General features: G+C 44.4%; 1 protein-coding gene across 1 annotated transcript; it reads right to left on the bottom strand.

Annotated features, from left to right (window-relative positions):
• Positions 1-8,760: 8,760 nt before the first annotated feature.
• Positions 8,761-24,078, bottom strand: LOC148474369 (nicotinamide N-methyltransferase-like). The gene is made up of 3 exons (XM_088458708.1): positions 23,699-24,078; positions 13,603-13,810; positions 8,761-9,269 (listed from the first exon to the last, which is right to left on the bottom strand). The coding sequence occupies exons 1-3, from the start codon at positions 23,844-23,846 to the stop codon at positions 8,843-8,845; spliced, it is 783 nt and encodes a 260-aa protein (XP_088314834.1). The 5' UTR covers positions 23,847-24,078; the 3' UTR covers positions 8,761-8,842.
• Between the last annotated feature and the right edge of the window lie 2,365 nt (positions 24,079-26,443).

Here is a 26,443-nt window from a genome sequence, read left to right as displayed (position 1 = left end):
CGATCGACAACGATATTGTTGTTCGATCTCCCGGGTGTGCTGGACTATCGATCATCCAGCACACCATGTACCTACCAACGACTAGAACGACCCGCGATCAACGATTGCGGGTCCCTATAGTAACTTGCTCGATAACGAGCAAGTTGACCTGCATGCACGGGCGGTGGTTGATATCGATATCGAGCATATGTGCCCACGCATCGCAGGTCGTTGGTGAGTTTGTAGGGTCCTACAAATGAACAATTTAAACGATATCGTTATCGTTCAAATCGCTCATTTAAATCGCTCCGTGTGTAATGCACCTTTACTCTAGATCCAGTTTACCGTGGTATTATAAGTCCTATGTGCTACAAGTGTGTGGTTGGTAGGGAATATTGGGATTTCCCTATCTTTGAGCTAGATGATGCATAATAATATTAATAATGATTTCTATTTATAATCTTTGCCTACTTTTATACCTATGTTTGAGAATGGTACAAGATCCTCTTTAAAGTAATTTTTTTAAACCACCATTTTCCTTCAATGAATGAATAGTGTATAGCTTTGTTTAAAACAGACTTATTACACCGCCATTAACCTTGATAACCTTGACACACTGATATATTTAAAACATGACATAATGTATTGTCTTGTAAACTGCCACAACAGGCATTATTCTACTCTACAGGCAACACAATAAACCTTTTACCAAATGCTGCCAGCGGAGGAATGGGTGAATAGGTGATTACGGTATAACAAGTAAGAACTTATTAATTAGCAAGAGCGTACTATTGAATAAAATGTTTATAGAGACAGGTCTACTGTAAGCTACATTTGATTTAGGCCTTTGTGTTAGAATTACACCCTTACTGCAGAGGGGTTTTGCAAATTAACTTTCTCAATAATGGGAAAAATGTTAAAGTATTATATCTAGGCACCGGACCTGTATATTGTGCCATAATGTGTAAATATCAATATTACACCTGATATTTATTGCTAATGTGTGCAGTTTCTTTATTCTGGCAAACATCCCTCTTAACACCGCAAGTTGATGCTTACGACTAAAGAAAGTATGATGCAAAAATGCCATAATCCCGATTTAAAGTATTAAATTAATAAAAAGAAAGCAAAAACAATTTTTTGGGTATGGATTTCTTTTAACAAACTATGCATGTATCTAAACTTTTTGCTGTGCACAAACTTTCTAGGAGTGAAAAGCAAAGTGACATGTTTTATTACATATAACATGAAGCATAATCATTTCCTGAACTGCTGGAACTATAGGCGATTGTATAGAGTATGTGGGGAGGGGGGTTTGCAGGTGGTGGGATTACCCAAAGAAATGATATTATTTATTATTATCCTTTTTTTTATATGGTGCCACAAGCGGTCCGCTGCGCCTTACAAACTACAAAACAGAAACAGTATGAACAAAAAACATGAATGAAAGTAACATACAATATAGAACATTGTAGAACATTGACATGATTTATAATTTAATCACGGGAGATGTGGCCACGCCCCTTAAGAAAAAAAAAAGAAAAATACTATTGCAGTTTGCGCTGGGGAGGGGGCACTGTGAGCCCCCTCAGCCCAGTGCATATCCGGGGGGTGGCGCAATCAGGATGATTGCTCCTCCCCACAGGCAGAAGAGAATGCGCTCTGCATTACACAGACCCAGAGCACATTGATTGACAGGAAGTGCCGCTTGTGGGTCTTGATGGGGGGGTTGGTCGGGCGAACGCAGGCATGCCAGTGCGTTGCAACACCATTGCAGGAGCGTGCATCAATTATCCACTGCAGTGCCATATGCAGCATGAGGCCTCATAGCGTGTGCTGAAGTTAGCAATTCCTGAGTGAGGTCTGACCTGTCTTAACTGTGCATATGGATCCGATGTTACTCGATGTTTGTGTGTAAGGGGAAGTGGGCAACCTTATGGTAAGCTGTGATCGCAATGCGATTGCAAATATTTGCATTTCACCGCTAATATTAGCAACTGCGGTGCGTGCGTTCTAGCAGAATAGCGATCATTGCTGAATCAGACCCTGTGTGTTCACAAATCCCTGAGCAGAGTCTACACTATACAATTATCTGTCAGATATCTGTCCCATCTGGCTGGTTGGAAAGAAAACCTGGTAATGTATGGGAGCAAATGACAATCATCCTTTTGCTCACAAACACTGGAAAATAGGCAGAAATGGTTGTTCAGACAAATTGGTTGTCCTTTTTTCAGTGTTTAAAACCATATGATCGACTGTCATTTGCTCCCGTACATTACCAGGTTTTCATTCCAACCAGTCAGATTGGACAGATATCTGACAGAAAATTGTGTAGTGGATCGCCAGCTTAAAGCTACCTACACACTATACAATTGTTGGGCCGTTTTGCGAATAATCAGGTGATCGGCCTGTTTTATTGTATAGTGTGTATGAACGATCATTTCAGCGTTTCACCGATAAAACGGTAAGAAGACAGCCACAAACACACTCCTTCATTTATCCGATCTGTCAATCAAAAACGAAAATCTCGGCCTCAAATTCCCAATATCAAGCACCGTGTGTGTATTTTCAATAATTTGCTGATGTTTCCTATGTTCTCCTGTCATCATCTTTGTGGGTGGCCATATGCAAAATCAGTGTGGTGTGGTGAAAAATCGCAGGCGTCTATGGAAAAATTGCATGTGTAGCACAATTTGCTGAAAATCGCCCCGTTTGTCATCCTGATAAAAAAGAATTTGACAGGATGTAGCTAGCTTTAGGGGTATATTTATTAAAGTGGGGTTTTATAGAAGTGGAGGTGTTGCCCATAGTAACCAATCAGATTCTACTTATCATTTATCTAGCACTGTCTAGAAGATAATAGCTACAATCTGATTGGTTACTATGGGCAACACCTCCACTTCTATAAACCCTCACTTTAGTAAATATACCCTACATTTGTCTACAAGTGTTGTGCGATTCTTACATTTCTGACACTCTTAGAGAAGCCTCCTTCCACCATTTATGCACCTCTGCAAATGTGGGGATGAGCAGCACAAGTAAAGATGGTGACATAGAAATTAAGGATGCTACTGTGCAAGTGCAAAAGAGTGAGGGAGATATTTGTGTATCTAATACTGACAAAGATGTTGATAATAATGATGTTGTTTGTGTCAGAGTAAAGTCAGCCACCAGTGGCTGCAGTTCTTGCCCATGATAAAAAGAAGGCCATTGTCATGCCTGGGTAAAAGATCAAAAAGCCACCACTTTTGCGTGGAATTATTTTTATCCGAATCCTGACAACAATTGTCAAGCCATCTGTACCATAGGTGAAGCCAATGTAAGTAGAGATAGGGACGATAACCGTCTGGGAATCTACTCCCTGGTACGTCATTTGCAGCAAGTTCTTGCAAAGTTTTTGGAAATATCTGGTAAATAAATAACTAGCAGTCCAGCATCACCTAGATCTCAGCACATGCAATCTCCACTACCAATAGCTTCATCATCATTCTCCTCAATGTTCGGTGGTAGTCTTTGCACGCTAGAACTGCTGCTGCTGGGGGGGAATCTTCAGCCAAGTTTTAAACAACTGACTGTGAAACAATCCTTTGCAAGAGGAAGCAAGCATGAAAGCAACCATCCAGTTGCACAGCGGATCACTGAAGCCAGGACGACTATGCTAGCATTAGATCTGCATTCAATATCCGCCATCAATGCATGTGGTTTTAGACAGTTAATTGAGGTCCTGTGTCCTCGCTACCAAATTCCATTTAGATTCCATTATACAAGAACAGCAATTCCTCCTCTGTACCAGAAGGGAAAAAAAAAAAAAACTAGTACTAGCCTAGAAAATGCCATTGTCCCCACTATCCGGGCGTATTTATAATGGGTGCAGGATGTAGGGAGCACCCGAGCTCGTGGGCCTGGGGGGGCCCACACCGCACACCCTGCACCCATATGTTTTAACACTTACCACTCCGAAGTCCTGCGTCAGGCTGTGAAGCTGGACAAAACGCATGAAAAATGGCCGTCACGGCCATTTATCCAGCATTGTGCGCTTGCGCATTAGGGAAATAGCCAGGAAACTGGCAGTGACGCCATTCTCCCGGTGACCTGCGTATGCGCAGTAGACTCTGGGCACAGACTAGTTCCCAGAGTTTACTGCTGCAGTGACACGGCTGGCTGACAGGGAGAGAGGAGGGGGCCCCGGATGGGGAATGCACATGGGCCCCTTCCGCTCTTAAGACGCCTCTGCCCACTATCCACCGATATGTGAACATGCAGCACTGGTCAAATTTAAGATTACATGACTATGACAGCCCACTGGGTGGTTATTGCACCTTAAGCAGCAGCGGCAGGCTAGTCTCTGCATCACTCGCTTCACCAAGAGGCATACTACTATCAACCAGATAGAAAATTCAGATATGTCATAGCAAAATGGCTTTCCCCGCTAGGACTCTCCTCAGATTTGTCATTTCCGATAACGCATGAAAAATACTGAGAGCATTACAGCTGGGTGAATTTGAACATGTTCCATGTTTGGCCCACACAATAAACTTGGTGGTTCAAAATTTAAAAAAAAAAAAAAATTAAAAGGACTGTCTGTGGCCCGAAAAAGTTCAGAAAACTTTTGGCATTCAGAAACCGCATGAAAAAGATTGCAGCGGCTGCAAGAATAGTTAAATTGCCATGCCACCAACTAAAGCAAGAGGTAGTGAACAGGTGGAATTCCACCCTTTATATGCTTCAGCAAATGGAGGAACAGCAACAAGCCATCCAAACCTACACAACAAGTCATGACATACATTAGAGAGAGGAGAGGGAATGTACCTTAGTCCAGCACACTGGAGAATACTCGGTTAAATACAAGATACTGAAACCATTTGAAGTAGTAACTAATGAAGTGAGTTCAGACACTGCCAGCTTGAGTCAGGCGATTCCTTTAATAAAACTACTTGAAAAGCATCTAGAGAAACTGAAGGCGGTATGAAACAAAATGATTCCACTAACTGTGTTGGACTTGTAGATCAACTTCTTTATATGCTTTGCCAGGACCAAAGGGGTGTCAAGATCTTGCAAATGGATCACTACATTTTGTCAACCATGCTTGATCCCAGGTTTAAGTAATTCAAAATGTCTCTCTTTCCAACTGACACAAATTTTAAGAGATGCAAAGAGCTCCTTACCAGCAAGTTGTCGGCTCAATTGGCACATGACACGACATCTCCTCTTTCAGTTTCTCCTGCAAATGCTGCTGTCAGGAAAAAACTGATGTATTCCAAGAGACCCTCTGGGGGTGTGGATGATGAGTGAACTGAGCACACCAAATTGAAACCCATTTTGACATCTGGTCAGGCTTAAAAGAATTGCTCACTATTATAGACACATCTACTGTGATTCAATCTGATACACTAAGTATCAATACAATGGTGGAGGATTATATAAATGACAATGTACAAATAAGCATGTCACACTGTTCTTTTAAATACTGGGAGGAAAAAAAGGCAATTTGGAGCACCTTGTACAAAGAGTGTTTAGCACAGCCAGGAACCTTGTGAACGATCAGCATAGAAGGCTACTTCCTCAAAATGTGTGAAAACTCATGTTCATAAAAATGAACTTCAAAATCTCTGAGGAAGACCTTTGCCACCAATTACAAAGTACAGGATACTTTTGTAACAGATGGTTCCAGTGGGAATGAGCTAATATTGTGTAATGATGATGTAAACACCGATGAGGGTGAGGATGAAGAGAATGATAGTCATCTCTACACTGGGAAGATGTAATTAACAACACTGTTAGCCACATTAAGCCCTTTGGTAGCTTGTTTGAGGGGGCCCAAACAAACCAAGCACTTCAGCCACAAAAGTGTCAGTCCCTGTCGCTGAACTGCTTGGTTTGGAAAACTGTGCATGTCCTTTTTAATATACAACATAAGAGTGGGTGGGAGGGCGCATGGTCAATTCCTTTGTGGACCACTTTTCTTTTCATTATGGCTGTATTTTTGAGGGGCATTGGTGACGGTATTTTTTGCATAGACAAACATTTTTATTGGTTATTTCTCTAACATATAACTAATTTGCAGCGCATTTTTAAACAAAAATTATATGGTGCCTCACACCTGCCTTCCACTACATGCTCCACCTTCCCTGTACTGCCATAGGGCTTCTGAGCTGGTTCCCCATATACTCAGACTCTTTGATGCACCTAATTAATGTGGTACCCAATTAGGAAGGAGGGAGGTGTGTGTGTTTAATATGGCCAGCTTCTCTTGCAACTTTGTCAGGAATCCTTAGCTATTAACATTGTATTCTTTTACGGCCTTTTATCCTTGCAGTTGCTGCAAAACAGCTCTCACAAGGCCACGTCTCAAATGTAATTGTATTAATCAATACTTTACCTGCCTTCCACCACATACTTCACCTCAATTTCCCTATTATGCCCTTGGGCCTCTGTCTGATCTAGTTCTTGATTAAAGAAAACAGTATAGTTTATTAAACTGCCATCCTGTCTGTCACTGCTGTTCTGCAATGTTTCATAAATGTGCTATATTCTTTTAAGTGTAGTGTGTTTATGCCACTGCTCTGTTGCTTAGTGTAGTCTGCCACCCTTTGGCCAATACTAGTGAACAATATTGTGAGCTGTGAGGTGGTCAAAACTGAATGGAAATGAATGGCATTGAGGTTAATAATAACGTAAGAACAAAAAGAGGCCCAAATTACAAGATTGTAGCTGATTCTATCACATTTTTAAAAACTTCAGATCCCAAACCAAAACATGTGAGGGTGGTTTTGGCAAAACCAAAACACGACAATGAATTAGAACCAAAACACGAGGGTGTGAGTTAACTGGGATTTATATCATTTTTAGTCAAACTTGTTGTTTTATTTGACTGAGTCTTTTCCATGTCATGCAGGCTCAGGTGAATCTCGATTTGTGAAACTTGAAGTTTATTAATAAACTAGGGGGGTATCAAATTAGTAGCTCTAAAGTGGTACTGCTAATGGACTGTAGCAAGACTATCCAACTAGCCTCGAAGTGCTGCCCGATGCCGACATTTATCGTGGGGTTTTTTCGGGACCTGATGTGTCCCGAAAAATAATCCACAAAAATGCAATTTTTTCAACCCCACAATGGCGAAAACAGATAGGATCTGTTATAAACTCACAGACCTATGTGTTTTCATCTGAAATATCCTATTTTCTTGTCCGAAATAATAGGATATGGAGAAAAAGAAAAATCAGATACCCTCCTATGTTTCAACAATATGTACAATTTTATCAACTTAATTTCAAACTCAGGACCCCATTTATCAACGATACATAACCCCTTTAGCACTCGATATGGCACAGAAACACATTGCTGACAGCGATAAGCCGCTAGCCAGAAAGCTGAGGAGGGGGATCATCACTGGACCTCGCTTGAAGGTGAGCAATGACATATTTGTTAGCATCACTGCAATATTAAATTAAATATGCTGCTGGAATTTAGGTACGTTGATAAAGGGCAATACCAGTAGATTATTAATAAGACCCCTATTAGCACTTTAGAAGTCTTTACCTATAGCAAGCTGCAATTTCCATAAAGCAAAACATGCTCACCAGTACTCATGTCTTATCACAATAAGATATTGTCTAGGCTAGGATGGACAAGATGCCCAATGGCTGCATACAAGAGGAAGGGCAGGCAGAGATGGTAAGTGGCTAGAGCAGGCAGATAAACAGACAAAAATATAAAACAGACTGGCGGAAGACTGGATTATGTATTGTCTGCAACCAGTACTAACTATACTCCTGAGAGAAGCCAAGGTCAGGAGATTAGGTTAATCCTGGATACAGGTCAGACACAAGAAATCCACAATACATATACTGCAGGTTCAGATTACAGCAATAGAAACTATCACTTGCATTGGAGGTACTACAGAGTAGATATTTAATCGGGATGCAGTCAGGAAGCCGACGGTCGAAATGCCGACCGCCGGCTTCCCGACTGTCAAATCCCAGCAGGGTACTAATGGCAGGCGTCGAAATCCAGACGCCTGTCATTAGACCTATGCTGGGAGCCCGGCATACCGAATGTATTAGGGTTAGGCACCCCCCCCAGGGAGGGTTAGGATTAGGCTAGGGAAAGGGGGTGATAGGGTTAGGCACCCCTGGGGGAGGTTAGGGTTAGGCACCCCCCCAGAGACTTAGGTTTAGGCTGCGGGGACGGAGGTGGGTTAGATTTAGGCACTTAACAGGGGGTTAGGGTTAGGCACCAGGGGGGGGGGTTAGGGTTACTCACCCCTAAGGGAGGGTTAGGGTTGGAGGGGGGTAGGGTTAGCATTACTTACCTAAATCCGCTGTCGGGATCTTCCCCCTGCCGGGCTTCCAGTGTCGGGATTTGAACCATGTAGCCGGCGGTAATACATACGGATTCCATTTAACCTAACTCTAGCCAACAGGCTGTAGGCAAACCCAACCCTCTCAATATGAGTCATGGCACCGGAGAAAGCAGGACAATCCCTGACGCTGACTGATGTCTCTATGATGACCAGCCAGGAACCTGCAAGCCAACCAAAAGGTCACTGAAGCAGTAGCGGACATTAGAGCTGCCGCTGTCACTAACACTGGGCAAAAATTCATGAAACCCTTATTAGGGTAAATGGTTGTTACAGATTGGTGGTTTCTTATTAATAAACAAGATATTATAAGAGTTATACTTTCTGCCAATTTGTAGGCTGACATCTGAATAGGTGATTAGTACATGGTCAGTATGAAACCTTTTTCTTTTTACATTCTTGATACAATAAGCACTAAAGCAACCTATATAGTTTTATTTTATTAATACAGCCCTTGTTGGATAGAGCAATTGACAAGACAGGGAAATCATGTATAAGCTCTATTTACACTTTCTGTGCATGAACAAAATAAAAGCCCTCATAATCAGAGGCATCTGACCCTGCGTCTTCCGGCTTCCCAAAAGACGCCAATCTTTTGATAGTGTAGCCATTTTCACTGAAGACTTTTTTCAGAAACATCTCATTCACGGGAAGTGAGAAGACTTTGTTGGCTCCCACTTCATAGTAATTGGCTCCAAGGTCTCCCCCCATAAGCAGGTGCCCCTTTGGCTTAAGGAGATTGGCGAGATTCCTTAGAGCCAAACCGTAGGCGTCATAGCTCTTGCAGGCGGCTTCTAGACAAACGGTCGCAGTAAGGCAGTCTACCGTGGGAGCTTCAAGGGGAGCCAGCGGATTACTCTTACTGACGTCACACTTCAAACACTGCTTGATTTTTCCTTTCAGCTTCTCCTCCTTCTCTTTCAGACTCGCGCTAGAATAGAGAATTTAAAATAAAATTTTACCTTGATGTTTGATACTATACTAAAACATACATGTATTAGCTGGAACTTGCCTTCCTGAGATAAAGCCAGATTCATTTAGGCCGATGGTGTTCATAGAAATCTTCAGATCTATAGTCATGTGATGAGACTGTGTCAAGTATCGGTGTTGTGATAATTGTGGCCTCAAGCATCTTTTTAAGAAGATAGAGTCAAATTATAGAGACAAGGGGCCTGATTCAGAGATAGATAGATGGATGGATGCTATCGGATTCACAGCTGCAAAATGCTCTCGGAACGCAATTATGAAAATATGCTAATGTCTTCCAAAGCTTACCCGAGCATAGGGACGCCCACTGCTGCCTTCTCTTATCCCTCCGATGACGTACACCAGCATTAACATCGGGAACATTGACACAAATCAGGCAGCTAAGCAGCTTCTGAGTCAAGTCTGCCCTGTCCCACACACAGCATCTCACCTGAGAGCAGGGAGCTCTCATGCTGTGAAGGCTAATTTAGGCACGCCCATGAAACGGCATTTAAATGGTCAGACATGACTGCGTTTGCTTAGCCACACCCCTGTTACCTCCCACAAAAGCTGACAACCTGTCAATCACTTTGCAAATTAATCCTCCGTAGTGCACAGTGCGACTTTAACACATGCGCGATGGCAAACAATCGCTCAATCTGCATAAATATCAGCAATGCCTCCGACTCTGAATCAGGCCCAGTGTTTAATAACAAAAAAGGATGAACTTCAGGAGATCTTTAAAAAGGATTGGAAAAAGCATATGGTCCTAGAGCCTTGTCTTTTTTTATTCTTGGTTGTTACTACAGATATGTCCACATACATCCAAGGGCATCAAGAGCCATGCCGGGCCCGAGTAAAGGGATCGTGACCTAATCGTGGGAGGCGTGGACATGCCCCCGTAGGCTAAAACAAAACAAAAAAATCAATTTTGCAGCGGCACGCTGGGGAGGGGGGTGCTGTGAGCCCCACAGCCTGGCGCAAAGTCAAGGGGGGGGCGCGATCAGTGTGATCGCTCCCCCCACAGGCATAGGAGACTGCTGCGGCTGTCTCCCACTATAGCCCAGCACACAGCAGCATGTGCTGGGCCGTTGTTAATAAAAAACAATCCCAGGCCTGGGTAATTAGTACCCCCCCCCCCCACACCCTCTCTCTCGGCACCCTTGCATACATCTAACCTAAAATCGCACCAAATAGGCCTGTTTAGCATTCCACAGACTTTGCTACTTGACTGCACCAAAACACTAATCCTAAGTACCTAGTAGACTATGGGTCTGATTCAGAGCTGGATGCAAAGCCGATAACGCACGCAGATCAAGCGATTGTTTGCCATCACGCATACATATAAGCTATGCTGCACGTGCGCAGTGATTGCATTGCGACTACGGACGCACAGAGGAACCCATCCCAGAGTGAGTAACAGGTTGTCAGCGTTTGGGGGATGCTGACGGGGGATGTCTGTAAAACGCAGGCGTGTCTGTCTGTAAGAACGCCTTTACATGGCCGTGCATAAAAGGTACACCTCTCAAACCGTAACGCAGGTGTCCTAAGGCGAGCTCAGGGAGGACAGAAACCTCCCGTGGAGCATAAGGGCAAACTGCAAGTGCACACACAGCTCAGCATGCCAGAAGAGCTCCTAAGGCTGCGGCAGGTCAGACCTGCCGCAAGGGCAAGATGGTTGCTCTACGTCACCTGTTCCATCTGATACTTCAGCGGACACTCGCTTGTTCCAGCAATGGCTCCGGATCGTGAGTTACACTGGCCAGTTGTTCACCTACTACCAGTCATTGCGGCTGGCGCCGCACTACAGGACGCCTGGAGGCATTTGTTCCTGAACAATTTCCAGCAGAGGTGGACGATAGACGCCCGGTTCACCAGCCACGATGGGCCACCGCTCTGTGATATAACCCCGCTCAGACACCGCTTGAGCACTGGGATGGTATATGAGCATTGGATACACAGTGAATCGTGTAGAGACTGACGAGGATACATCGAGAGTCTCCACGGCACTTTGTTTCTGTATTATGCCATATTTTGTGCTTATACATGCATAGACTTCCAATTCCTAAGCCAGCATTACTGGATTCATCTACACATTGATTGACATTTGTTTGAGAGCTGTTCGTCTACCACTAGTACATTTGATATGCAACATATATCATATACTGTGTATCGGATTTAGAGATCTGGTTGATAATTTAGATACATTTAATGGTCTAATTTTGTAACAACTATATTATCTATTTTACCTAGATATGGTGATTGGTGTATATATTTATTTCAATTTTATTTAACTCATCCACTCCCGGGAGTATATATGTTGTGGAACTTATTTTATTAAATTTATATATTTCTCTAGGTTATGTTTTGATTTACCTGTTTTTTCTTAATTTTGTGTCTATATTGAGGATTGGCATCTCCTCTTTTCAGGGAAGCAGCAACTAATATTATGTACTTGTGAAAAATAGTACCATCTAGCGCCTAGACTATTCTCTGCATATGAGAAGGTGGCAGTGGGCTTCCTTATGCTCGGGTAAACTTTGCAACCATTGGCATATCTTTGCAGCTGCAATGCGTACGAAATCACAGCTGCGACTGAATTAGCGTGCGTCTCTGAATCAGGCCCAATAAGCGAACTAAGATGCATAATTGAGGATAATGTACACAATCCAGGTTAAACAGGTAAAAGACTGGTCGGATACGAGTGACCTTCACCATACATAGTTATGCTTAGTTATTGACTTTATACCAATTGCTTTGCGGCCAAAAAAATTATTAAGTACCTAGGGCCTGATTCAACAAGGATCGCAACTGCGAAAGTGTAGGTAGATGGGTGATTGTTGCATTCTGCGCATGCATTGAAGTGCGCAAATGCCTCACTGCGATCGGGACAGTGTACAGTTTTGGGGTGGTGATGGGGGGTGGTCGGAGAAACGCAGGCGTGCCAGAGCGCTTGAACGCCGTTGCAGGGGCGTGCATAAATTAGCCACTGTGATGACATACGCAACATGAGCTCTCACTGCGTGCAGGAAAGTTAGCAATTTAGTGGTAGGGTCAGACCTGCCGTAATGGTGCGAGAGGCTCCGATGTACTTAGATGTTACTGATGTTTTGGCTGGACTGAAAGGTATTCTCTATGTGCGAGAGGGGAAGTAGGCGTCCGCATGTTGTCCGTGCGTGCGCCATGCATTTGCAATTATTAGCATACTTTCGCAGCAGAACTGCGTGCACGATTGCAGCCGCGATCCTTGCTGTCTCACGCCCCTAGTACATTATTTCTGGAACTAGGATACAAAATTGAGCAAAAAAGTAGCACAAGGAAGGATAGAGAAACACAAAGAAGGATAAAGTAGCACAAGGAAGGATAAAGAAACACAAGGAAGGATAAAGTAGCACAAGGAAGGATAAAGTAGCACAAGGAAGGATAAAGTAGCACAAGGAAGGATAAAGTAGAACAATGAAGGTCCCATGGAATCACAAAAGGACCTAATAGAGAGGAAAATCTTTTTTTTTTTTTTTTTTACAACTTGGAAGAAGCAAATGATTAACTCTTCTGAGGCCAATTTGGTCTCCAATAAAGCACACAGTGCTAATGATTGCACTTTGAGCATGGGTAAGGCTCAAGCTTTAATACAGAAAGTCAGGGATGTGTGGAATGGTTTCTTTGTCTGGATTTGTTCACACCAATAATACATCTCTTCTATACTATCGAAGAGTATTTCTTTCCTTCCTGCAAGAGTTACTGACTCTTTTATCTCAATTCATGCAACTAAATATAGGAACAGTAAGGACAGACGCAGAGAACATATGCCTCCCATCCAAGAGATCTTTGTAGGGGAGGTCCAAGTGGGACGATACGGGGGAATGGTAATGTGATTGACATCATTAATCACCACCATCCACTGTGCAACCCTGCATCACATAGTGGGTTTGGGGCTCAACTTTGCAATTGTACAGTGAAGTGGGCAAGGGGCTTGAAGACGCATTTCGATATCCAATAAGGCGTTCTATAGTGCCACCCACCCATCCCATATGGTTTTACCCTGATCTCCAACAAGATGATCAGGAAAGTAGGGATGTATGAAATAGGAACCGAATGATAATAATTTTATTTAAATGGAGCTTTTCTCCAACAAAACTTTGAACTTTTTTTCTCCAGATACATTTTTTCATATACATTTCTTTTTAGATTACAATTTAGTTTGTTTAACGTCCGCCGTTTTTGCATTTTATATACACACATACACACAGTTTACTTGTCCACAACCAGATTAGAGAACTATATTGTTTGATACAAACCTGTTTCCTTCTATTTGGCAGACATGCTTCACTATAGAAGACCAGTCAAATGCGTCGGGTTCATTATTCAGCCATTTCTGAAGCTCTTCTAGCTCTCGCTTCGTATGCCAGGTTATTGTAATTTCATTAAAGTGTTCACAGACAGAGAGAAGTTGGTAAATAGATGGGGCTGTGCCAATGTCAATGAGTGTGGTTCCTGTAACAGCACCTAATTAATACAAAAACTGATTTTATTATGATGTATATTAACAAACAACTAGTGGGAATACAGTAAATGACAAATTACCTGCAAATAAAGCAAAATATTTACATTTATCATAGTTTCTAATGGCATCAATGTACTATGCAGTGTATAAATGTATTTGTCCAGTAACAAAAAAATACTGGGCCTGATTCAGCCGCGATCGCAACTTAGATTACGCACGCAGATGGCCGATTGTTTCATTCTGCGCATGCATCACAGTGACTATGCAGACCCATTGCAGAGTGATTGACAGGAAGTGCCGTTTGAGGGTGGTGACAGGGGGGGGTGGTCAGCGAGACGCAGGCATGCCACTGCGATGCCATACGCAGCCTGCATACTCACCGAGGGCCTAATTCAGACCCGCTTGCGAGCGCTGAGCACTCGCAAGTGGGTCGATGGTGCCCTAATGCGCATGCGCACGATGGAGGGAGCTCCATCGTGCGCATGCGCGATACCTGCATAGCGACAGCCAAGCTGTCACTATGGGTCTCGCACCAAAGGGGGCGTGCTGTCAATGGTGAGTGACAGCACGCCCCCTTTGGTGGGCGTGGCTACCATGGGAACGCCTACCGTCTGGGGCCGGCCCCACTGACATCACTAGTGATGTCAGTGGGAGTGCTTTTGGCTCTGATAGAGCCAAAAGTACTCCTGGGCTTGCGGCAGCGAGACCCTACCACAGGGTCTCGTCGCAAGCCCGATGGTTGCGATGGTCTTGACCATCGCGACCATCTTTTTGGCCGCTCGCATAAGCTGTGGGTGGTCACCCACAGCTATGTGAGCGGCCAGGAGGCCGCTCCATTTTTAGGTAGCAGGGCCCTGATTCAAAGCGAGCGCTCTGGTCAGAGCGTCCGGCTCTGAATCAGGCCCTGAGTGTGATGAGGTTAGCAATCCCTGAATAAGGTCAGAGCTTTTGCAACTGAGCATGAGGCTGCGATTGTACTCGATGTTACCGATGTTTTCGCAGTCATGCTAAGGATTACGGATGTATGTAGGGTAAGGTGGGCATCCTTATGTTAGGACGCGTATGGCATAGTGATGGCAGACATTAGCATATCTTTGCAGCGAGTCCGTGTAATCACTATTGTGATCAGTACTGAATCAGGCCCACTGCTTGTATATTGTTAAATTGTTATTTTGCGTGGATACCACCTTTCATTTGTACTGTCAAATAACCTGGACATAGGGGCTGATTCAGAGATGGACGAAAAGCCAATGTTTTCACAAATGGGCGATGGGAGTCGCACTCCGCATGCCCTGTGATGGTCTAGGGATGGCAGACGCAGAGAGGATATATTTGCAAGGGGCGACGACTCAAATGCAGACAGCACGCATCGACCATAGAGTTACTCAGAAGTTTGATGTTCAACCGATGAGCATCCGATGTTTGCGTCTCTGTATGCAAGCAGCGGACTTGAGCCGAAGCAATTTTTTATATATATTTTTTATAACGGAATGGATTTATAAAATGGGCACTCTCCAACCTAAGAGTCTGAACATCGATTTTGATTTAGGCGCTTTTTTGAACAAGTACATTTTACACATTATTTTATACAACTTTTTAACATCCAATTTTAATGAAATAACATATTTGAGTACCTGGCAATCACCTAAGTAACATTGATGTACTGAATTAGTACCATTAACGAAGGAATATATGTAGCCCCTTTTTTATAAAAAATGTTATATAATTATATTTTTATATAATAATTTTTAAAACATTCTAACCCCCACATATTTTAATCATTAAAGATTGTTGCATTTATCATGTTTATTCACATATTTATTACAAACAGCAAGGCCACATAGCAATAAGAGAATCCAGTCGCTAATTAAGAAAGGACCAATGAGAACACTCCAATGGGTATTTAAGAAGGCTGGAATCCTTTTGACAGACACCTTGAAAAAGTCATTGAATGACGAAACACGTTGGTGTTAGGAAAGGCGGCAGTAAGAGCACGGAGAGACAACAGGAGCGCAAGCGGCAGCAGGAACCCCGGACTTCGACTGGCTCCACAGAGCCCGAAACAACACAGCCCGGGAAGACTCAAGCAAGACGGCAACAGCACAGAGCTTATAGCCGATACTACCCGTTCCCACAAGTCGTCAGCGGATTCCAGTCTGCGCCGTCAATAGGGTAAGATAGGGTAAGCTTTCAACCGCTGCTCCACTCTCAGCGTGCAAGACACGGAACTGCCACAACAGATTCACTTTCCTCCAGCACACACACATTTTTTCTAAGAAAGAGCTACAAACATCCTTTTGTCTTTATGTGTCTATTTTCAGTCCTCTGTTTACTTAGCAATTGCCGGTCTCATTAACTATTGATCATTGTAACATCTGCACATATCTGTTTTGTTTATTACAATACCCCTTTTTTTCCACCCCACCTGTAATCACTAGCGCGTCCAAACCCCATTTGTATTGAGCCGAAGCAAGTTGGCGTCTCAATACAAAACCCCGGGCGCTGCGCATATTCTAACACAGCTGCTGCATACAGTATCACAGCGGTGACGGCATTTGCGTCCACCTGGAATCAGGCCCATAGACTGTACTTTACCTCTTGCATGACCCTGTAGTAAAACATGCCATCACACTTGCCTGCTGTCCTGGAATGGAATCACATGATTTTGCAGTAGGGGTGGGCAGAGGTCTTGTGAAACCCGGTACGTACCCGGTACGTAATCCCCCTCGCGCAGCAGAGGAAAAGGGGTGTGGCCTAACACCCCTCCGAGGGTGACACCCAGTGCGGCCGACACCCCCATAGCTACAGTTTGCCAGCATTCTGGCTGTCCCCAGGCATAGGAGGGATGGCCGGGGATATTACAAGACAGTAAGGGCTGGATTGTGCGCAAGTCGCATCATCTCCCCCCCCCCCCCACCTCCCCTGCTGCCGGTGGATTTGTGTTTCTACATACAGTAATTTTAGTTATAAAAACCTTGATAAATAGGGAGCTTATATGTAGGTTATTACATTATTGTATAATTAACTTTTTTTTGTCAGAGATAATTCTGGGTCATGGAGTAAAAGAGAGAGATCATCATCCACAGCGCTGTAAGTGCAGTACTTGAATATAAGGTTAGTTATAGTCTCTTACAGGAAGATTGTTGTTTACAAGTTAACCTAGGAAGGAGGCTGACAGTGTTTTCTATAAGGATATAATATAGGTTTTATAAACACAAAACATTGCTATGTAATATAATGTATGGAGTAGATGAGCTAACACTACCAGTCTATTTCTGGCTCAAAGAACTTAACTACATACATAGTGGGACTAATTTACAGATGCAATACAAGGGGTACAAATACATGTATTTTATTTATTTATTTATTTTTCATGCAGGGTAAATCATATTTACCTACTCACCAGGAATTTCCCAATTTTTCAGGTTGCTCCCCAAACCTGGTAAAAGTGGCCAGATCTCCTGCATGCTGGTGAAGTAGGCAGGATGGGGAGATAATTACTAGGAAGTGTGAGTCCATAGGGAAGGGGAGGGGCTAAAAAAAGGCGACCGCAGGGCCTAATAACATAAAGTGCCTTGCCTCCTAAATGGTCAGCTGCTTCCTACCTTCCTGGGGGTAGCTGGAGGGTGGCCGTGTTGGCACAGAGGGGGAGTGGTGGCCAAAAAGGTGGGCCATGCCGGGGGGCATAGTGGCATGATCACATCATCATGACCCCACCCCCCTGCTATACATTGCTGATGTCACAGGCATTGCTTAGCGGGGGCAAGGCTACAATGACGCAATCCAAAGTGAATCAAGTCAACACCCTGCCCACCCACTTTTGCTCTGTGAATCTAAGGCGGCACGGGGGGGGGGGGGGGGGAAGGATTCGAGGAGGCTGGTGTTGCGAGTGAGTGGGTGCTGGAGCCTCCCAGCCATTCCGGGAGAGTAGGTAAGTATGCAGAGAGGAGATATAAAATTAAAATATCAGCAAGTATGGGGTAAATACTAAGTTCTTTTGAATGTAGCCCACAAAAGCTGGGCAGCTTTATTTTTACACTGCAATTCAGCTTTCAGAATGGACACATACATCACATCTAAATCTGTCTGCACATTTTAAATCTATCCTACACAGTGATGGAGTTTAAGGGATGTGGCCAGCCAACATAAGGGGTGTGGCCAGCCAACATAAGGGGTGTGGCCAGTCAACATAGGGGGGGTGGCCAGTCAACATAGGGGGGGTGGCCAGTCAACATAGGGGGGGTGGCCAGTCAACATAGGGGGGGTGGCCAGCCACCACAGGGTCTTGGCTAAACATTAGAGGACATAGCATGCAGACAACGTGGCTACTACAGTGCATGGTCTGGGCCCCTTTATAAACATATATAGTAAATAATAATAGTTCCTGCTTTATAATCTACAAGATTATGCACCGTAGGCGTAGTGAATGCACTATAGTCCTGGGAATGCAGAATAATGTAACATACAGTAAATATAACAAAGTACATATTGGTGACCCGTCTATATATACACCACATCACTGACCTCTACATATGATAGGGGACCCCTATACACCAATCAGTATCTAAAACTCAGTGAGAACTGGCACTCCCTACTCCAGTAGAGTAACAATCAGGGCCGGATTAAGGTTTGTGGGGGCCCTGGGGCAACTGAGATGTGGGGGCTCCAACCAATAAAATTTACAGCCTCCCCACCCCCTCTACTAGTATGCCCCTTACTTACCTTGAAAAGCCGGGAGCTCTGTTCATGAGTTCCCCCCGCAAACTTGCTCCTGCTGTGGCTGATGTCCTAGGCCCAGACCACATGCTGCCCGCAGCTGTTTGATTTAGTGCGTTGCTGGGCCCACGCGATGATCGGTGGTGTGGCCTTGACGGGAGGTGTGGCCAGGTTGCAGGAGCCTGTCCGTGGTCAATGCGAAACCTTGCACTGCAGCTAGCCAAGAGAGAGAGGGGCGCTGAGGGGCCTTCACTAATGTTGCACTTTACCCTGACTGGCTTCCCCAGGAGCTGGCCAGGTTGGGGCAATATGTGCGGCAGTGTGGGGGTCCCTGGATGACCACCACGTTCACCCCCCCCTATAATCCAGCCCTGGTAACAGTGTATAATTGGAGTGCACAGTCTGGAACCTGATATAAGAGGGGGTGGAGCTCACAGTCTGTCCTTGACCCCACCTGCCGTGCAACATGACTTTGCAAGGGCGTAAAGTTAAGATGGACATTTTTGTTCATTTTTCGGCGTTTGGAAGCAAATTGTCTATAGCCTTGAAGCACTTTTCCATATATATGATCGCGGCAGTATGTATTGCGATGGATAATTTTGAATGAAAATATCCCTAACACGCAGGGACAGTGGTAGCATACCTACCAACTGTCCCACCTTTCGGGGTCTGTCCCACAAGGGAGAACTTGGGGGGGGGGGGGGTCGAGAAGTTCCGGGGCATTGACACCGCTGCTGTCATGCGCAGGGCATCTATACAGTGCCGAGGAGATCCTGGGTGCAGCCCATGGGACTTTAGACTGCAATCGTCAGCCCTAATTAGTCTTCTGCAGGAGTTTTCTATAAAATATTCTATATTGGGCTGTTAGCACATCACAACAGCTCATACAAGTATGCAGAAACTGCAGGTGTACATCATTTAATGGAAAAACATGCTTACTAAATAGGCCCCTACATCCCATTGTTTGCTATGCAGTGCAATACAATGTGTGTGTATATACATACCCCCTGTGAAAGCAGTGGCCCAAAGTAATTTAACTCTTTAAAAACCATCAGTTGAGTTCTGGATCTGACTTGCTTTACTGTTCCCATCCACTATTGGAACGTGGGCCTCATTCAGAGTTGTACGCTATTCCTGGCGCAGCTGTGGATGTGTGACAATATGCTAATGCACAGTGGCCAGGACTTGTACTGAGACACCCACCGGAGCCCTCGCAGCTGTATGCAACTGTGTATACATACGCAGCATTGGATGCAGAACAGGGAAAAAATCAACTTCATGAGCGGGTCTATGGTCACTCAGAATGGCCGCTGTATTCGAGATGCTGTAGACATGTTTCCAACATACGGGAATGCAGTTGCAGGATGTGACACGCCCCCGAAACAGTGGAATCTTGCCAACGTTTTTAGCCGACACTCCTCGTTGCCTCCCCCAAACGCCAGGGCGGGATTTGCCCATCCCTGACAATTACAAAGCCAGGCATCAGTTGGCAATACTGGCGCTGAGCTGGGCTTTGTACTGAGGACCTGATTCAGACCCGCTCACTAGGATGCATACGCTCGTAGCTGGCCTATTTTCGCAATGTGCGCATGCATCGCAGTGCATGTGCGCAAACCAGTGTGAGAGATCAGGAAGCGTACACTCGTCGCGGATAGACTGCCCAGCAGAGTGAGTGACAGGAGAAGCCGTTTGTGGGGCTGCCCATTAACAATGGGGGAGTGGAGGTGTGAACGCAGGCGTGCCTGAGCGTCTTAACGCCGTTTCAGAGGTGTGCATAATTATCAGGCAGCGTCATAGTACACGTCACCTGGCTGGTTTTTACAGTGAAGTGCTCGCGGTAGGTTATAGTCAACCACAAACGCTGCGTTTGCTTCCGATGGTACCTGATGTACCGATGGTTGCATACACTTTCTGCAAGTGCGCGTCTTAAGACAGGCTGGGGAACGTCTGTCTACACAGAGTGATCGCACGCCAAGACATAGTGGGCGTGCTTATGCCTTGCGATCGCCTACCTTGCTGTCACTTAGCCGAAATTGCATATGCATCCAGCGAACGGGTATGAATCAGGTCCTGATCCTTTGCAAATCCATCTCTCAGCAGAGCACCGAGCAACGTCATGATATATGAGAGAGAGAGACAGAGAGAGAGACAGACAGACAGACAGACAGAGAGAGAGAGAGAGACACACACTATATATCTAGATAGATTGGGTACGGGATCCCGACAGGGTTAGGATGCCGACACCTGTCGGTAGGTATCCTAACCCTCCCCAGTCCCTAAACCTAACCTCCCTAAACCTAACCCTCCCTAAACCTAACCCTCCCTCCGTAGTGCCTAACCACGCTACTTACCTTCAGGATACTGGCGCTTGTGTTCTGAAAGGTGTCGGGATTCCGGCGCCGGTATTCTAAGTGCTGACATCCCCTTTTGCTGGGATATTGACCCCATCCCATCTTAATCAATCTCTCTTTTATGTATCTATCCTGTTTCTATCTACCTATCTAGTCCCAAATCGACAAGCAATTAGCAAGATTAGATAATGTGCCTAGGTACCCTCCACATATGTATCATGTATGTATAGTCTCCAGATCTGTCATATAAAGAAACAATCTCTCACACGCATAGTATAAACCCTTTATAAGAATTTTCGTTAGTGATAGAAAAAGAATTGAAATGTTGGTTTAAATTCTTGGGAGCGTATTTCTTTATATAAGAAGAGAGTCCTGTGAGTGCAGACAATACTGCAGGGATACTGCGGGGTTTGGCAGGAGGGACACTGCGGGGTTTGGCAGGAGGGACACTGCGGGGTTTGGCAGGAGGGACACTGCGGGGTTTGGCAGGAGGGACAATATATATTTGTGATCTGGTGACACCTACTGTAATAACTGTGCCTATATTACAGTAGGTGTTTCTGAAGCAAGACAGATAGATCTTTCTCCAGAAACACCTACTGTATTATGTTATTACATTAGGTGTCACTAGATCACAATAAATATATATATATATATATATATATATATATATATTTCTCATGTTATGAATATGTACTATAAGCCAACTATGTATGAAAGGAATATGTATATAGTGATATGGATTGTTCGTAGGAGTGGGGCCCCAAACCAGTATCTTGCCTAGGGCCCCATGATGTCTAAATCCGGCTCTGCCAAACGCTCCCTGCTTGTTAATCACACTATGAATAAATGCTTGCAGCGTGCGACTACGGTAATGTAGCTTGGTGCATGTACAGGGTGACTCAGATGCATGTGCATTGTCAAAAAATTGCTCCATTTGCAAAAACATCAGCATAGCGCAGAGGTTCCCAAACGCTGTCCACAAGGCTCCCCATCAGCTCAGGTTTAGAGATATAGTAATCACAAACAAAAAGACTAGTGTTGGTGTTGTGCTAATAATAATGTCCTAGACCAGAGGTCCCCAAACTCCACCATTACAGTCCAGGTTTTAAGGATAACCATGCTTGAGTCTAGATGGTAAATCAAATTGGCTGAGGTACCAATTAAGTCACCAGTGCTCAGGTATAGATATCCTGAAAACCTGGACTGTAATGGCGGAGTTTGGGAACCTCTGTCCTAGACATTAGCAGTTACTGGACATTGCAGAAAATTATTATTTTTTTTATTATAAGAAGTCATTTAATAGAAATCAAGGGGTTTCCTGTGCATATTAATTAGACTAGTCTATATAGACTTCTGTAGATAGCAGTATATGTTTTATTGTAACATTGTTGTACTTGACATATACTTTATAAAGAACGATTTCTTAGCATATATATTTGGTGTCTTGAATCAATTTTCTGCCATGTCCAGTAACTGCTAATGTCTAGGGGACAGGTTCTCAAACTCGGTCCTCAGGGACCCCAAACAGTGCATGTTTTCCAGGTCTCCTGACAGAATCACAATTGAAATAATTAGCTTTACCTGTGGATCTTTAAAATGTGTCAGTGAGTAATGAATACACCTGTGCACCTGCTGGGTGACCTGCAAAACAAATGTATGGGGTCCTGAGGACCGAGTTTGAGAACCACTGGTCTAGGACATTATTATTAGCGCAACACCAACACTAGTCTTAACATTTACTAAGCGTCAGCTTTTGTAAGACACTGCTTCTCGGAGTATGTAAGTGCAGAATTTTAAACATTAATGTTATTAAATGCAAAATATTGCTGTTTCAAAGGGAGCGGTAGCTTGCAAAAGCCGCTGCTTAGTAAATTTACCTCTAACTCACACTTATAAATGTAATCATCTTTGTTTCTTATGTCAGGCTATAATATAGCTGCCTGTTTATGTAGCCCGTAAGTAACTGACTAGCAGAGGTTCCCAAACTCGGTCCTCAAGGCACCCCAACGGTCCATGTTTTAAGGATACCGATGCTTGGTCACATGTGACTTCACTAGTACCTCAGTCACCTTGATTTAAGCATCTGTGCTCAACTAGATATCCTTTAAAAGACCTGGACTGCTAAAGTGCCTTGAGGACAGAGTTTGGGAACCTCTGGACTTTGGGGATAGAGATTGTTTTCAAGCTATAATGATACATTGGCCCTATAATGAGTGCAATCACTTTTTGACTATTGTGAAACTACAATTGGCAGCACCGATCTATTCTACATGCTGAGATTCAGTATATTAGTGGAAAAGCACAAGTTTTATATATTAACAAGGGCCCGATTCAGCATTGTACACTATGCCAGAGGTTCCCAAACGTGGTCCTCAAGGCTCCCCAACAGTCCAGGTTTCAGAGATATCCATGGCTGAGTACAGGTGACTTAATTAGTACCTCAGTCAATTTGATTTAACCACCTGTGCTCAAGCAGGATTATCCTTAAAACCTGGACTGTAATGGTGGAGTTTGGGAACCCCTGGTCTAGGACATTATTATTATTAGCACAACACCAACACTAGTCTTTTGTTTGCAATTTCTATAGGTAATCTACTTTTTTGGATTCACACAGACCCATAGGTGTATGAGGCGGTTTCTTTTATACAAACATATTTTTTAGTCCTAATTAGCGCCAAGCTGATAATTTTTTGCCTTTGTGCTTAGTAAATGTTGCCCCGAGTGCTATTTAATAATATCACATACAATACTCCATCGGCAAAGTAGAGTCCAATCAGCAGTGATGAACCCCCCTGCATTTGCCTATGGGACTGTACATACCTGATTTGAGAGTCTCATGCAGATTTTCAAGAGTAAACTTCAAGAAGTTATCTGCCAGGCTGCCTGATCCCAAATGGAAATAGGTTTCCAGATAAAGCCTTGGATCAAACTGCTCCTCGTATTCTTTTGCATCGGTGAAATCAGACATATTTCTTCTGCGCTCTGGGAGAAGCACTGAGTATCTTGTCTGCCTGTGTACTAGCTAAGCTGCTTCTGCTCGTTATGCCCAGACTCCAAAGTACTGTTAGTAGGGGCGGGGTCTGCAGCTGACATGAGACCTTGCGGAATGCTGGTGGGATCTTTGCCAGAGTTTATGCAACTTAAACAAAATGAATCAATAACTTAATTGAAACAAGATAAAAGTCTAAATTATTGGGTGCTGTTAAAGAGGGCACGGACGTTCCTGGGAGGGGAACTTGTGGAATGCTGGCCGGTCCAATGCCAGAGTTTATGCATGAATGTACTTCATGTGACTGTGTAAAAACATTTATTCTCTTGGCTTTAAATGGAGCACACTACTTTTACAGTCATCCAGCTGATATGTATTACCAGTTACTTACAGTGCCTTGCAAAAGTATTCACCCCCCTTTGATTTTTACCTTTTTTGTTACATTACAACCTGTAATTTATTTATTTATTTTTTATTTTAATTTTATGGGATAGATCGGCACATAATAGTCTAATTTGGTGAAGTGAAATGAGAAAAATATATATAAAAAATAATCTTTATAAATACATTTCTGAAAATTGGCATGTGCATATGTAATCACCCCCTTGCTATGAAGCCCCTCAAAGGTCTGGTGCAACCAATTACTTTCAGAAGTCACATAATTAGTGAAATGAAGTCCACCTGTGTGAAATCTAAGTGTCACATGATCCGTCAGTATAATCACACCTTTTCCGAAAGGCCCCAGAGGCTGCAACACCACTAATGCTGGCCATACACGCTGCAATTATCGGGACGATCCGCTCGATATCGGCGGATCGCCGCAATAATTGTAGCGTGGGGGGGGGGGCGACCGAGGTCGGGCATGCTGGATTGTCCAGCAAGCCCGTCTGATGCGATATTTACCCGGTAACTGTCGGCCGCATCGGGCAGTGTATGCCCAGCGCGGCCGACAGACAGACATTTCCTGTGTTCCTTCCTACGGAAAGAACAGGGAAATGTCTCCTCCCCCGGGGGCGGAGCGCTGATGTCGGGCTATACACTGTGAGATTTCTCTCACAATGTATGCCGCGGACATCTGCGGCTGGCAGCCGGCCAGATAAAATGTCTGTCGGTCTGACAGACGTTTTATCTTGCCGTGTATGCCCAGCATAAGCAAGAGGCATCACACCATGGAGCTCTCCAAACAAGTCAGGAGCAGTTGTTGAGAAGTACAATTCTAGGTTGGGCTATAAAAAAATATCCAAATCTTTGATGATCCCCCGAAGCACCATCAAATGCATCATCAAAAGGAAAGAACATGGTACCACAACAAACTTGCCAAGAAAGGGCTGCCCACCAAAACTCACAGACCGAGCAAGGAGGGCATTAATCAGAGAGGCAGCACAGAGACCAAAGGTAACCCCGAAGGAGCTGCAGAGTTCCACAGCAGAGACTGGTGTATCTATGCATGTGACCACAATAAGGCGTACACTCCAGAGCTGGGCTTTATGGAAGAGTGGCCAGAAAAAAGCCATTACTGATACCCCTTTTCCACCTAAATTCCGGGTCTGACCCGGAGTTGGAACAAAGTTCCTATCCGGATCAGACCCGGAATTTTGCCGGCGCCGAGTCGGGATATTCCCGAGTCAGCGCCGCTCACACCGCAGTCGGGTCTGCATAGACCCGGCTTTTACGGAGTGAAAGTGGTCGCTTGGAGATGACGTCATCTCCAAGCGCCACTGAAGCCGGACCAATCGGCCGGCTAGCAGCGCACTCCAGGTCATCGTGACCCGGAGTGCGCTGTTCTCACAGCAGGGTTTCACGGGCTACGTCCGTGTTAAACCCTGCTAGTTACCTGGGTTGGATTGCCGGGTCACTCGACCCGGCGATCCAACTCTCTCCCCTTTTACACCAGGGAGCTGCCCGGGTTAACCCTTCAAAAACCCGGGTTTTAGCTCCGGTGTAAAAGGGGTATTAGTGATAAAAATAAGAAGGAGCTGGAGCAGTTTTGCCTTGAGGAATGGGCAAAAATCCCAAGAGCAAGATGGGGCAAGCTCATAGACTTATCCAAAGCGACTTGCAGCTGTAAATGCCGCAAAACATAGCTCGACAAAGTACTGACTTTAGGGGGATGAATAGTTATGCACGCTGAAGTTTTCTGTTATGTTGTCCAAAATGTTGTTTGATTCACAATATAAAGAAAACACAACTTCACAGTTGTAGGCATGTTCTGTGAATGAAATGATGCACACCTACACACAATCCATTTTAATTCCAGGTTGTGAGGCAACAAAACATGAAAAATGCAAATGGGGTTGGGGAATACTTTTGCAAGGCACTGTATATAGCGCAGTTCCCATGGCCATTCTGCGTGACCATATAGTTACTCAGAAGTGTGAAAATCGTCTGATCTGTGACCAAACTGTATCTTGTACGCAGTCTCTTGGATTTGCGAAAACGCTAGTAGGTAACTGCAACATTTGCATATTTTTGCACAGTTGCTGCGTAAACATTTGCAGCTGCGGTGGCATTAGCGTACATCTCTGAATCAGGCCCTGAACTGGGCTGCGGGACACCAATAATATAAATAAACTGGG

Source organism: Taudactylus pleione, unplaced genomic scaffold, assembly GCF_031769625.1.
Source record: "Taudactylus pleione unplaced genomic scaffold, aTauple2 ptg000848l, whole genome shotgun sequence".
NCBI lineage: Eukaryota > Metazoa > Chordata > Amphibia > Anura > Myobatrachidae > Taudactylus > Taudactylus pleione.
The sequence above is the reverse complement of the archived record's forward strand: the minus strand, read 5'-3'. Positions and strand labels throughout refer to the sequence as shown.

Coding starts and splice junctions, on each gene's coding strand:
- LOC148474369 (XM_088458708.1), bottom strand. CDS start 23,846: ATGTCTGATTTCACCGATGCAAAAGAATACGAGGAGCAGTTTGATCCA. Junction 13,811..23,698: donor GCATGAGACTCTCAAATCAG/GTATGTACAGTC, acceptor TGTATTAATTAG/GTGCTGTTACAGGAACCACA. Junction 9,270..13,602: donor TGCCAAATAGAAGGAAACAG/GTTTGTATCAAA, acceptor TCTCTATTCTAG/CGCGAGTCTGAAAGAGAAGG.